Source organism: Salmo trutta, chromosome 21, assembly GCF_901001165.1.
Source record: "Salmo trutta chromosome 21, fSalTru1.1, whole genome shotgun sequence".
NCBI classification, from domain to species: Eukaryota; Metazoa; Chordata; class Actinopteri; order Salmoniformes; family Salmonidae; genus Salmo; species Salmo trutta.
This window is the reverse complement of record NC_042977.1, coordinates 39,510,469-39,523,904: the sequence shown is the minus strand read 5'-3', so window position 1 is coordinate 39,523,904 and position 13,436 is coordinate 39,510,469. Positions and strand designations below refer to the sequence as shown.

The following is a 13,436-nucleotide window of genomic DNA, read 5'->3' as shown; positions in this document are numbered from 1 at the left end:
TGCGGACTCCGGCCGCAAAACCTGAAACCAAATAGGAGGGTTTGGGGGGGTGACTAGTGTCAGTGGCGGCTCCGGTGCGGGTCGTAGCCCCTCCCCAGACCCCGGATCCGACCATAGCGCTGGGCTGAACGACGTGCCTGGACTGGGCATCGGCACAGAGGAAGGCTCCGGCCATGGAGCTGGGTTGAGCGCCGCGCCCGGACTGGGCACTGGCGCAGAGGAAGGCTCCGGCCTTGGAGCTGGGCTGGTCGCCGTGCCTGTACTGGGCACCGGCGCTGAGGAAGGCTCCGGCCGTGGAGCGGGACTGGACGCCGTGTCTGGACTGGATACCGGCGCAGAAGGCTCCGGCCGTGGAGCGGGACTGGACACCGTGCCTGGACTGGGCACCGGCGCAGAGGAAGGCTCCGGCCTTGGAGCTGGACTGGACACCGTGCCTGGACTGGCCACTGGTGCAGAGGAAGGCTCCTGCCCTGGAGCTGGACTGGGCGCCTTGCCTCGAAGCTCCAGACCGTTGACCGTGGACCGTCGCAGGAGGTTCCGGACTGTGGAACGTCGCAGGAGGTTCCGGACTATGGAACGTCGCAGGAGGTTCCGGACTGTGGAACGTCGCAGGAGGTTCCGGACTGTGGAACGTCGCAGGAGGTTCCGGACTGTGGACCGTCGCAGGAGGTTCCGGACTGTGGACCGTCGCAGGAGGTTCCGGACTGTGGACCGTCGCAGGAGGTTCCGGACTGGGAACCGTCGCAGGAGGTTCCGGACTGGGAACCGTGGCAGGAGGTTCCGGACTGGGAACCGTGGCAGGAGGTTCTGGACTGGGAACCGTGGCCGGAAGCTCCGGACTGGGAACCGTCGCCGGAAGCTCTGGACTGTGAATGTGCACTGGAGGCCTAGTGCATGGAGCCGGTACAGGTGGCACCGGACTGGTGACACGCACTTCAGGGCGAGTGCGAGGAGCAGGCACAGGATGTACCGGACTGGGGACACGCACTTCAGGACGAGTGCGAGGAGGAGGCACAGGATGCACCGGACTGGGGAGGCGCACTGGAGGCCTGATGCGTGGGGCCGGCACAAGTTGCACCGGACTGGTGACACGCTCTTCAGGGCGAGTGCGGGGAGCAGGCACAGGACGTACCGAACTGGGGAGGCACACTGGAGGCCTGATGCGTGGGGCCGGCACAGGTTGCACCGGACTGGTGACACGCTCTTCAGGGCGAGTGCGAGGAACAGGCACAGGACGTCCCGGACTTGGGACACGCACTTCAGGGCGAGTGCGAGGAGGAGGCACAGGACGTACCATACTGGGAACACGCACTTCAGGGCGAGTGCGAGGAGGAGACACAGGATGTACCGGACTGGGGAGGCACACTGGAGGCCAGAAGCGGGGTACCGGCCCAGGTTGCACCAGACTGCTAACCGGATCCTTTGGTCGGATGTTGAGCAGAACACACTTGCACAACATCTCTCTCATCTCTCTCTCCCAACTTCCCCATTGCCTCCCTGATGGTCTCTGGCTCTTCATGGCGAGTGCAGGGAGCAGGCACATGACGTACCGGGCTGGGGAGGCGAACTGGAGATCTGGTGCGTGGAGCCGGCACAGATGGCACCGGACTGATGGCCTAATCTTCAGCCCACCTGTGCTGCAGCCTACTCTTCGCCAACATCATTCTCCGATATCCTTCTTCACATTGCTCCATTGACTCGCAGGCGGGCTCTGGCTCTCTCCTTGGGTCGATCGACCACTTCTCTATCGCCTGCTCAATGTGCTCTGGCTTTTCCCGCGGCTCAGCCGGCCACCCCTTGTGCCCCCCCCAAAAAAAATCTTGGGGTTGTCCTTGGGCTTTCTGTGGCCGTGAACCCTGGCGCCGTCGCTGTCCTCCATTATTACCTTCTGTCTGCCGCCAAGGAAGGGTTTTGCATCCACCCATCACTTCTTCCCATGTCCAAAATTGCGTTACCTCGTGGATACGCTGCTTGGTCCTCTTTTGGTAGGATATTCTGTCACGTTCTTGAAAATGATCGGACCAAGGCGCAGCGTGAGTATAGTTCCACATATTTATTTAAGTGAAACTAACAAAACAAAATAACAAAACTTACAAAGACTGTGAGGACGTAGTGCCCAAACACACTAACAATCAATATCCCACAAACCACAAGTGGAGAAATAGCTACCTAAATATGATCCCCAATTAGAGGCAACGATTACCAGCTGCCTCTAATTGGGAACCAAACAAAAACACCAACATAGACATTTTAAACTAGAACACCCCCTCGTCACGCCCTGACCTACTACACCATAGAGACACAAGGGCTCTCTGGTCAGGGTGTGACATGCACGTTAATTAACAGGCCTAACAGGCCATTGTATGATTTTTTGTGTGCAAATGAACTCAAGCTTACGGACAATGTCAAATGTGATATAGCGAAGCACCTGAGTGAGTCAGCTGCGCAATTACGCAGGTACTTTTCCAAAACAAATTACACAAACAACTGGATTTGTTATCCCTTTCATGCCCAGCCTCCAGTCCACTTACCGATATCTGAACAAGAGCCTCGAAATTGCAACAAGGGGTTCTGTGAAAATTGAATTTAATCAGAAGCCATTGCCAGATTTCTGGATTGGGCTGCGATCAGAGTATCTTGGCTTGCGAAATCGCGCTGTTAAGACACTGATGCCCTTTACAACCACGTACCTACACTGCGTGCACAATTATTAGGCAAGTGAGTATTCTGATCTTATCATTCTTTCTATTCACTTTTTCGAACTCCAAACCATATAAACTTGAATGCTTATTGGATTTAATCATTTTCAGGTGATATGTATTTGTATAATGAGGGAGGGTGTGGCGAAAGTGAATAACACCTTATATCAAGGTGTGCATAATTATTAGGCAGCCTCATTACCTCAGGTAAAATGGGCCAAAAAAGAGATTTAACTGACACTGAAAAGCCAAAAATCTAAAATGCCTTTCAGACGGATGCGACACTCTTTAAATAGCTAAACTATTGAGGTGTGACCACCGGACATTCAAACGTTTTGTTGCGAATAGTCAACTGGGGTGCAAAAAACGCATGGGGAAGAAAAGGCGCAATTTAACTGCAAAGACTTGTGAAGAATTAAACGTCAAACTACCAGGAACCCATTATCCTCCAGTGCCACCATATTCCAGAACTGCAACCTACCTGGAGTGTTCAGAAGTACAAGGTGTCAAGTGCTCAGAGACATGGCCAAGGTCAAGAAGACTGAAACAAGACCACCACTGAATAAGATTCACAAGCTGAAGCGTCAAGATTGGGCAAAGAAATACCTGAAGACAGTTTTTTCAAAGGTTTTATGGACAGATGAAATGAAAGTGACTCTTGATGGACCAAATGGATGGGCCCGTGGCTGGATCAGTAATGGACACAGGGCACCACTTTGAGTCAGGTGACAGCAAGATGAAGGAGGGGTACTGGTATGGGCTGCTATCATTGAGGATGAGGTAGTTGGACCTTTTCGGGTTGAAGATGGACTGAAACTCAACTCTTAAACCTACTGCCAATTTCTGGAAGATTCTTTCATCAAACAGTAGTACAGGAAGAAGTCCTCAGCATTCTAGAAGGCCATGATCTTTATGCAGGACAATGCTCCATCACATGCATCCAAGTACTCCACTGCTTGGCTAGCCAGCAAGGGCCTCAAAGATGCCTGAATAATGACCTGCCCCCCTTCCTCACCTGACTTAAATCCTATTGAGAACTTGTGGGCCCTTCTCAAACGTGAGATTTACAGTGATGGAAGACAATACACCTTTTTGAACAGCATTTGGGAGGCTGTGGTTGCTGCTTCAGCAAAAATGGATCGTGAACAGATCAAGAAACTGACAGACTCCATGGGTGGAAGGCTCATGGCAGTTATTGAAAATAAGGGTGGCTATATTGGTCACTGAATATTTTTGAAAGGCCAAAAATGTTATATAATTGTCATTTTGTGTTACTTATCTATTACACTTACTCTAAAAATTTAGAATAAACAAGTGAGTTGAGAGAAATTATTTTTGTAATTTAGTTGCCTAATAATTGTGCACACTAATAGTTGCCTAATAACTGTGCACACTTATATATTTCCCTGAGAAAGACAAAACTCACTTTTCCTTTGTTAAACATTCAGGTTTGAGGTTCAATAACATTTTGGATTGACTGAGAGCATTGTGTTTGTTCAACAATAAAATTAATCCAGAGGAATACAATTTGCCTAATAATTGTGCACGCAGTGTATGTGAGAGTGGATTCTCGGCCCTCACTAGCATGAAAACTAAATACAGGCAGAGACTGTGTGTGGAAATGTATTTAAGACTTAGACTCTCTCCAATACAACCAAACATTGCAGAGTTATGTGCATCCTTTCAAACACACCCTTCTCATTAACCTGTGGTGAATTATTCACAATTTTCGATGAACAAATAAGGTTTTATATGTAAGATGGTTAAAAAAAGAGCAAAATGATTGATTATTATTATACACTGCTCAAAAAAATAAAGGGAACACTTAAACAACACAATGTAACTCCAAGTCAATCACACTTCTGTGAAATCAAACTGTCCACTTAGGAAGCAAAACTGATTGACAATAAATTTCACATGCTGTTGTGCAAATGGAATAGACAACAGGTGGAAATTATAGGCAATTAGCAAGACACCCCCAATAAAGGAGTGGTTCTGCAGGTGGGGACCACAGACCACATCTCAGTTCCTATGCTTCCTGGCTGATGTTTTGGTCACTTTTGAATGCTGGCGGTGCTTTCACTCTAGTGGTAGCATGAGACGGAGTCTACAACCCACACAAGTGGCTCAGGTAGTGCAGCTCATCCAGGATGGCACATCAATGCGAGCTGTGGCAAGAAGGTTTGCTGTGTCTGTCAGCGTAGTGTCCAGAGCATGGAGGCGCTACCAGGGGACAGGCCAGTACATCAGGAGACGTGGAGGAGGCCGTAGGAGGGCAACAACCCAGCAGCAGGACCGCTACCTCCGCCTTTGTGCAAGGAGGAGCAGGAGAAGCACTGCCAGAGCCCTGCAAAATGACCTCCAGCAGGCCACAAATGTGCATGTGTCTGCTCAAACGGTCAGAAACAGACTCCATGAGGGTGGTATGAGGGCCCGACGTCCACAGGTGGGGGTTGTGCTTACAGCCCAACACCGTGCAGGACGTTTGGCATTTGCCAGAGAACACCAAGATTGGCAAATTCGCCACTGGCGCCCTGTGCTCTTCACAGATGAAAGCAGGTTCACACTGAGCACATGTGACAGACGTGACAGAGTCTGGAGACGCCGTGGAGAACGTTCTGCTGCCTGCAACATCCTCCAGCATGACCGGTTTGGCGGTGGGTCAGTCATGGTGTGGGGTGGCATTTCTTTGGGGGGCCGCACAGCCCTCCATGTGCTTGCCAGAGGTAGCCTGACTGCCGTTAGGTACCGAGATGAGATCCTCAGACCCTTTGTGAGACCATATGCTGGTGCAGTTGGCCCTGGGTTCCTCCTAATGCAAGACAGTGCTAGACCTCATGTGGCTGGAGTGTGTCAGCAGTTCCTGACAGGGCTAGACCTCATGTGGCTGGAGTGTGTCAGCAGTTCTGGGACATCATGTCTCGCTCCATCCACCAACGCCACGTTGCACCACAGACTGTCCAGGAGTTGGCGGATGCTTTAGTCCAGGTCTGGGAGGAGATCCCTCAAGAGACCATCCGCCACCTCATCAGGAGCATGCCCAGGCGTTGTAGGGAGGTCATACAGGCACGTGGAGGCCACACACACTACTGAGCCTCATTTTGACTTGTTTTAAGGACATTACATCAAAGTTGGATCAGCCTGTAGTGTGGTTTTCCACTTTAATTTTGAGTGTGACTCCAAATCCAGACCTCCATGGGTTGATAAATTGGATTTCCATTGATTATTTTTGTGTGATTTTGTTGTCAGCACATTCAACTATGTAAAGAAAAAAGTATTTAATAAGAGTATTTCTTTCATTCAGATCTTGGATGTGTTGTTTAAGTGTTCCCTTTATTGTTTTGAGCAGTATATTATTATTTGTGCCCTGGTCCTATAAGAGCTCTTTGTCACTTCCCACGAGCCGGGTTGTGACAAAAACTCACACTCATTCTTAAGTTTAATAAATATATCATATAGTGTGTGTGTGGCAGGCTTACAATGATGGCAAAACACAACATTTCAGAGTGCGTTGACCCTGGTGACCCCTAAAAAGTTTGGGAAACACTGATCCAGACCCTTCAAATACAGTAATGCAGCTGCCAGGCTGTGCTTTGTTTTGACAGGGGAGGGGACAGGTGTGTGTGTGTGTGTGTGTGTGTGTGTGTGTGTGTGTGTGTGTGTGTGTGTGTGTGTGTGTGTGTGTGTGTGTGTGTGTGTGTGTGTGTGTGTGTGTGTGTGTGTGTGTGTGTTACACAATCTGTGTGGGATTACCAATGCCTCTGTATGGAAAGCAGGCTATTAATAGTAAATGTGGAGGATATACATTCTCTAGGAACTTTAGAGAATACATGGCATAATGTACAGCATATAATACCATATAAAACATGCACCTCGTAGTCCTACCTCAAATTTCCTCCTCATCTAAGGAGAATGCTGATTGGGTTTGAAGTTTGTTGATATTCAGAATGCCTATACTGGGATCGAATACAAATCCGCAAAGGTAATTGTTTTTTCCATGATAATTTGACAGAAAGGGGTATAGCAATTAATTTTAGTTAGAGGAAAAGCAATATCCAGTGAGCGTTGTCTCTCATCCAAAAGTGGTGGAACTCTGCTTGCCCAAAGTTCAAACTCTGTTTATACAGTTTTTAATCATAGTTGCAATAAAATAGTATAAAGGAAATAACTATGCAACAAGGGAATATTTTTCATCTGTTTGAGACAGAGACAGACAGACAAATCCTGAGGAGAGTGTGGCTCTTCGCCCCGTGACTCAACCCCAGAACGGCGCCCAATAAACACAAACTACAACATGTATTATTAATCTGTTTAGCTCTGCCTGAAAAACAACCAATCTTCAGAGTGCTTTTTAACATCCCTCCAGGAGAGGCCCTGTGATGTGTTATATTAACTTCTCCTTCTCATTCATCTTAAGATTCCAGCGTTTAAAGCAGCGCAGACTTGGTTTAATGTCTGCTTCTTTCATGGTGTTTCACCGCTAAAAACAGTAAATATGATACGCTGAATTATCAACCCTTTAATCTCTTAAAATAGCAACCTTTAGAGTTTAGAGAATATATTTAGTATCTCTTAAGTGTCTTTTTTATAATAAGTTACTTAGTGTGGCTTTTTAACTCTACCTGTTTTATCTTTGATTCCTGACAGGTGCTCCGCATGGGTCAGTGTCAGTCCCGCTCATATATTTGTCTCTGATGGGCTAAAAGTGTTGAGTTGATCTCAACTTGCTTAATTTTTGTTATTTAACAACAACAAAAAAATTGTAGTTTAGTGTAGTGTTTCCCAAACTCAGTCTGCAAGGCTACTTGATTTAGTGTGTGAGCCTGGGGCCTGGTGAAGTCTGGGGCCTGGTGAAGTCTGGGGTCTGGTGAAGTCTGGGGCCTGGTGAAGTCTGGGGCCTGGTGAAGTCTGGGGCCTGGTGAAGTCTGGGGCCTGGTGAAGTCTGGGGCCTCACTCCCTGTGCACTTGAAGAGGAATTACATGCTCTACATGAGTCAGGCAATGTCACTGCCTGACTTTCCGACTGTTCATAAAAGGTCCCGTGGCACTTGTCAGGAAAGTAGGGCTGTTAACCCTGGGGCCTCTCTCTCTACTTCAGCAAGCCAATCATATACTGTAGCTCCCTCCACTTGAAATCTTCCCCTTGATGTAAATGATAATCAGTGCAGTCAATGTTGAACCTCGTGTGTGTGTGTGTGTGTGTGTGTGTGTGTGTGTGTGTGTGTGTGTGTGTGTGTGCGCGCGCACTTGTGTGGGTGTATTAGTGATGCTGAACGTTCTGGACCTTTTGGCAGGTGTCCTCTGATAAATCACTCGATGACAACATTGCGTGGGAGACTTGACAGGTTGCATCAAGGAATGTTTAAGCATCAGATTTTCATCTCATGTTAGTGGAGAAGAAAACCAAAATGCTTTTTTAATTTATTCAAAGGAATGACACATCCTACACACAGAAAGACGCACGGACAGAAACATACACACACATTCCCACACAATGACTCATAGTGACATGAATTTGACATCCCTTTCACAGGCATCGGAGGGATGGTTTTCAGGCAGATCCTGTTGTCTCTCTGCATGGAGTCATACGTTGTGTATTCATCGTGTCGAGGTGTGAACAGAGCACATGCCAAGGAGGAGAGAAGGGAAGGAAACATGCATGAATTCAGACGGGATGCTTCTCACTCACGTGACTCCCAATGCCCTAGTTCTGCTGCTACACTCATAGATAAATGAACAAGTGTCTTCCACCATCTTAAATATTGTCAGCGGAATAGTGTGCCTGCAATGTCATGGTGTCAGTGGTGGTTTCATGCTTTGTTAAGTAGATGTGACATGTCTAAGCTCTTTCATGGCAGTTGCAGGGAGCATGGATTATTCTGGGTACTGAATGGCATTTTTATGACATCTTTTTAACCTTTATTTTACTAGGCAAGTCAGTTAAGAACAAATTCTTATTTACAATGACAGCCTACCGGGGAACAGTGGGTTAACTGCCTTGTTCAGGGGCAGAAGAACAGATTTTTACCACTCTAAGCACTAGTCTACCTGCCGCCCCCAAAGCTCTTTCATGACAGTTGTAGGGAGCATGGATTATTCAGCATACCGAATGGCATTTTTATGAGCATGTGTTGGTTGATAGGTGTTTTAAAATACCTCCATCTGTCTTCCTCTCTGCCCTCTCCCCTCTTCAACCTCTCTTCTATCTCTGTACATTCTCTTATTCCTTCCACTCCTCTCTTCTAAATTTTACCTCAGCCCTCCCTTCTCCTTTCTCCCTCTTTCCCTCTTTCTTTAACCTCCATCTCTTTATTTACCTTCTTTTCCCACATCTGCTCCCTTTCTACTCTCTACTCCTCTACTCCTTCTCTCTATTCCCACTCTTTCTCACTAACCTCTCATCCCTCTGTCTCCCTCTCTCTATAGGTGTGTGGTAAACTGACCCGGCCTGTGATAGGCTAGGAGTCAGATCAGGACCACCAGGGCCATGACTGGCTCCCCGGGCACCAGTGGGCAGTCCCTGTCGCCATGGCGGTGGCTGAGTCTCTGGGGGCCGGTCCTGCTGCTGGTTACCATGACAACCCTACTGCCAGGTTGTTGCCAGGCATGCCCTCCTCGGTGCGAGTGCTCAGCCCAAATCCGGTCCGTCTTGTGCCAGCGGAGGCGCCTCACCGGCATCCCAGAGGGCATCCCCACGGAAACTCGCCTCCTGGACCTCAGCCGGAACCGGCTCCGCTGGGTGGAGATGGGTGACCTGGCGCCATATCCGCACCTTGAAGAAGTGGACCTGAGTGAGAACCTCATTGCCACACTGGAGCCCAACGCGTTCGCCAACCTGCAGAGCCTCCGGGTGTTACGGCTGAGGGCGAACCAGTTGAAGCTTGTACCCATGGGGGCCTTCGCCAAGCTGGTCAACCTGACCACGCTGGACCTGAGTGAGAACAAGCTGGTGATTCTGTTGGACTACACCTTCCAGGACCTGAGGAGTCTAAGACACCTGGAGGTGGGAGACAACGACCTCGTCTACATCTCTCATGAGGTATTGAGCTGTTATCCATTTGATCATTCATTTTTCAAACACTATGTTGTTCCTGATCTGTCTATAACCTTTTATTGATTCTACTATGTTTCCAAGATTGGAGCTCACAACTAATCAAATTGGATTTTATTGTGTTTGAAGGCCTTCTCTGGCCTGCTAGGGGTGGAGGATCTGACCATTGAACGCTGCAACCTGACTTCCATCTCTGGCCAGACGCTGTCCTACCTACGCAGCCTGGTCACTTTGCGACTACGCCAGCTCAGCATCCCCACCCTGGAGGACCAGAACTTCCGCAAGCTGGCCAACCTGCGGGGACTGGAGATCGACAACTGGCCCTACCTGGAATACATCTCCCCCCTGAGCTTCCAGGGTCTGGACCTGTACTGGCTGTCCATCACCAACAGCAACATCACCTCCGTCCCCTCGTCCTCCTTCAGAAACCTGATCCACCTCACCCATCTCAACCTGTCCTACAACCCGATCACCACCCTGGAGCCTTGGGCCTTCAGGGACCTGCTGAGGCTCAAAGAGCTGATCATGGTGAACACGGGCCTGGCTACAGTGGAGCCCCACTCCCTGGGAGGCCTCAGACAGATCCGGGTCCTCAACTTCTCCTCCAATGACCTCCAGACCCTGGAGGAGGGATCGTTCCACTCTGTCAACAGCCTGGAGACGCTGCGGGTGGATGGGAACCCGCTGCTGTGTGACTGCCGTTTGTTGTGGATCCTGCAGAGACGCAAGACCCTCAACTTTGACGGCAGGGTGCCTGTGTGCGCTGGGCCGGTGGAGGTGCAGGGGAACAGCCTCAGCACCTTCACCGACTCAGCGCTCTTTGATCACTTCACCTGCCAGAAGCCCAAGATACGCAACCGCAAGCTTCAACAGGTAAGAGTTGTTATCCCACTTTGCAATACATGTAAGCATAGTGTAACTACAGTGTAGGTACACATTGATATGTAGTATTACAGCTTCGATGTCTGTTTCAGTTTTGTACCTAATGCTTAATTCATTAATTGATTTATTCATTCATTCCTCCAAGGTGACGGCTCGTGAGGGCCAGCCAGTGAGTTTCCTCTGCAGTGCCGTGGGAGAGCCTGCCCCTAACATCATGTGGATCTCCCCTCAGCGCCGACTAATCACAGCCAAGAGCAATGGCCGCATCACCGTCCTCCCAGGAGGGACGTTGGAGATCCGCTATGCCCAGGTCACCGACAGTGGCACCTACATGTGCATCGCCAGCAATGCTGGGGGCAATGACACTTACTTCGCGATGCTCACGGTCCGGGGTGCGCCGCTGGATGCCTCGTCGGCCTTCTTCGCCAACCGCTCTATGTACGGCGGCGAGTTCTTCAACGACACAAACCTGAATAGCACTCGCGTCTTCCTCAAGTTCACCCTGGACCTGACCACCATCCTGGTCTCCACAGCGATGGGCTGCATCACCTTCCTGGGCGTGGTGCTCTTCTGTTTCCTGTTGTTGTTTGCATGGAGCCGGGGGCGGGGCCAGCGTAAGAACAACTTCACCGTCGAGACCCCTTTCCGGAAGGCTGAGGGGCCGGCGGCGGTGGGTGGCGCCGGAGGGGCCCGGAAATTCAACATGAAGATGATATGATACAACGCAGCCAGGGGTGACTCAGGGGAGGCATAAGCACGTCCTGGAAATGTGTTTGACAAGACACACACAGCGCTGAATCACAGAGTAAATAAAGAAATAAAAATAAAATACATACAGTATTCACACATGGCTGGTATTCACCAGGACCAGTTTCGGTTTGAGTGGAAAAAAACATGATGACCTTTGACCTCACGGCCTCCTACTGGTTTTACTCAGCTCGTGGTACAACGTTCTGTTTATATTTTCAAACAAATATAACATTGTCATTAACCAGGTTTCCATCCAACCCGTTTATGCGAATAAAGTACGTGTCGGATAAAAAAATGTCATGCCAGGCCTGATGGAAACAGAACATTTGTTGGTTTCAAACTTTCCAAATGTCGATAAAGCTAAATACGTTAGACGAGGTGGGATCTTTTGTGTCTGAGTCACGCGATGACATGTTGTGTGGTCCTCCCAGTTCTACTCGTTAGGAAAGAACGCAGTTTTTTAGGCTACAGATGAAATAAATTATAAATGATGATGAACATTCAGAGGGTGGTGAAAGTACAAGTGATGAGCTTGATGCTCCTTTCCATTAAATATTGAGGGTCTTATTCTGGTCACATGATGATTGATGCTTGGCTGCTGTTTGACAAATAAAAATAATCTCACTCTCGTCCATAATAATCTCATCATGTAGGCTATACCCACATTGTATCTGCAAGCTGTTGGCTAGAGCGCAAGTACCAATACACGCTATATAACGCACATTTTTTGGGATGAGAAAACCATCATTAGAGTTAAAAATGCGATGGAAAACATGGGAATTTAACTGCAAAAGTTGTTTTTATGTGCGCTACTTCATCACGCACAGCCTTTTATCCTCAACAAGTCAATTTGATGGAAGCACATCTCTGGTGGGAAAATGCACATATTGTTTTTATGCAGAATTTAGAGTATTCACTTGAAAATCTGCCGCCAACTGGATGGAAACCTAGCTACTGAGCTTGATAACGGGAGTTTAACCAGATCACTAAAGGGGTATTTTGGAGGAAAAAATATAACATTACCATTTAGCTTGATAAGAATTATAGAAGTTAAGAATTTAGTGTGATCTCTTATTGGGTGATTGCTGTGCTGTGGAATGATCATAGTTATGCCTCTCTCACAGGAAGTGAAAAGGACTTCCTGGAAGCTATGCACTTGTAGTGGTCATTGCACACAGGGCATAGTTCTGACTAGAGGGAGTACAGCCACGACCAGAAGTTAGGGTTAGATAAAACGCTCTCCTAATCTGCTATAAAAAGTCACTTCCGGTTGTAGCTGTAGTCCCTTTCTTCATAGCCATGGAGAGACATGACTATCAACTAATCACAGCATTTGTAGTCTTGCTTTCTTAAATTCTGCCTTTCAGAGAAATATTGCAATAGCATGTAAGTATTGCAATTTAGAGTACGTTGTATAGTAATAAGATTACAATATTGAATAAAACAAGCCATTTTTGTAAGACATTTGGGATATGATTTCAATTGTCACATTTATAAAACACCATCAAGGCCCCTCCAGATAAATGCATGAAACCTATTTCAATCATTTGACCTAATAACATTTATGGGGAAAGAAATATCAGAAGACACTTTGGCCGATCTGTTTTTGAATGCCACCTCATATACACATCAAAAGAAAGTATATTCTGAAAATCTAAATTGGGCCCACTTCACTTTCAGACGTGACCGTTTGCGACGAGGTTGGCTGTGTGAGTTGGACCAAGCGCACTGGCCGACGGTTGCCATGACAGCCTGACGCCCCAAGGGTTTGTTTGGAAAGCCAAGCCCAGCGGGCATGGGGCCACATGGTAACCATGACAACCAACACAGACCAGGGCAGGGGGGAGATGTGGGGACTGTGGGACGAGTGGAGAGGGAGTATGTCCATGCCTCCTCTTTCCAACCTTCCACTAATAGTACTACCCTACCACTGCCAGTAGGGAGGGATGTGGGAAGAGAAAGGTGGATGGGAGGAGCCTAAGCCTCACCTCTCTAACCTCCCTCTAACACTGCTCCCTCCTACTGCCCTGGGCTGTGCTGGGAAAAGAACTGAC

At 48.4% G+C, this 13,436-nt stretch overlaps 1 protein-coding gene across 1 annotated transcript in view; it reads left to right on the top strand.

Moving 5' to 3' along the window:
* Positions 1–12,846, top strand: part of lingo3b (leucine rich repeat and Ig domain containing 3b) — a 99,547-nt gene extending 86,701 nt beyond the window's left edge. The window contains exons 2-4 of the mRNA XM_029705633.1: positions 9,126–9,738; positions 9,880–10,623; positions 10,778–12,846. Coding sequence (XP_029561493.1) covers positions 9,187–9,738; positions 9,880–10,623; positions 10,778–11,350 — 1,869 coding nt within the window. The 5' untranslated portion in view covers positions 9,126–9,186 and the 3' untranslated portion in view covers positions 11,351–12,846. The remainder of the gene's footprint in view (positions 1–9,125; positions 9,739–9,879; positions 10,624–10,777) is intronic.
* The last annotated feature ends 590 nt before the right edge of the window (positions 12,847–13,436 follow it).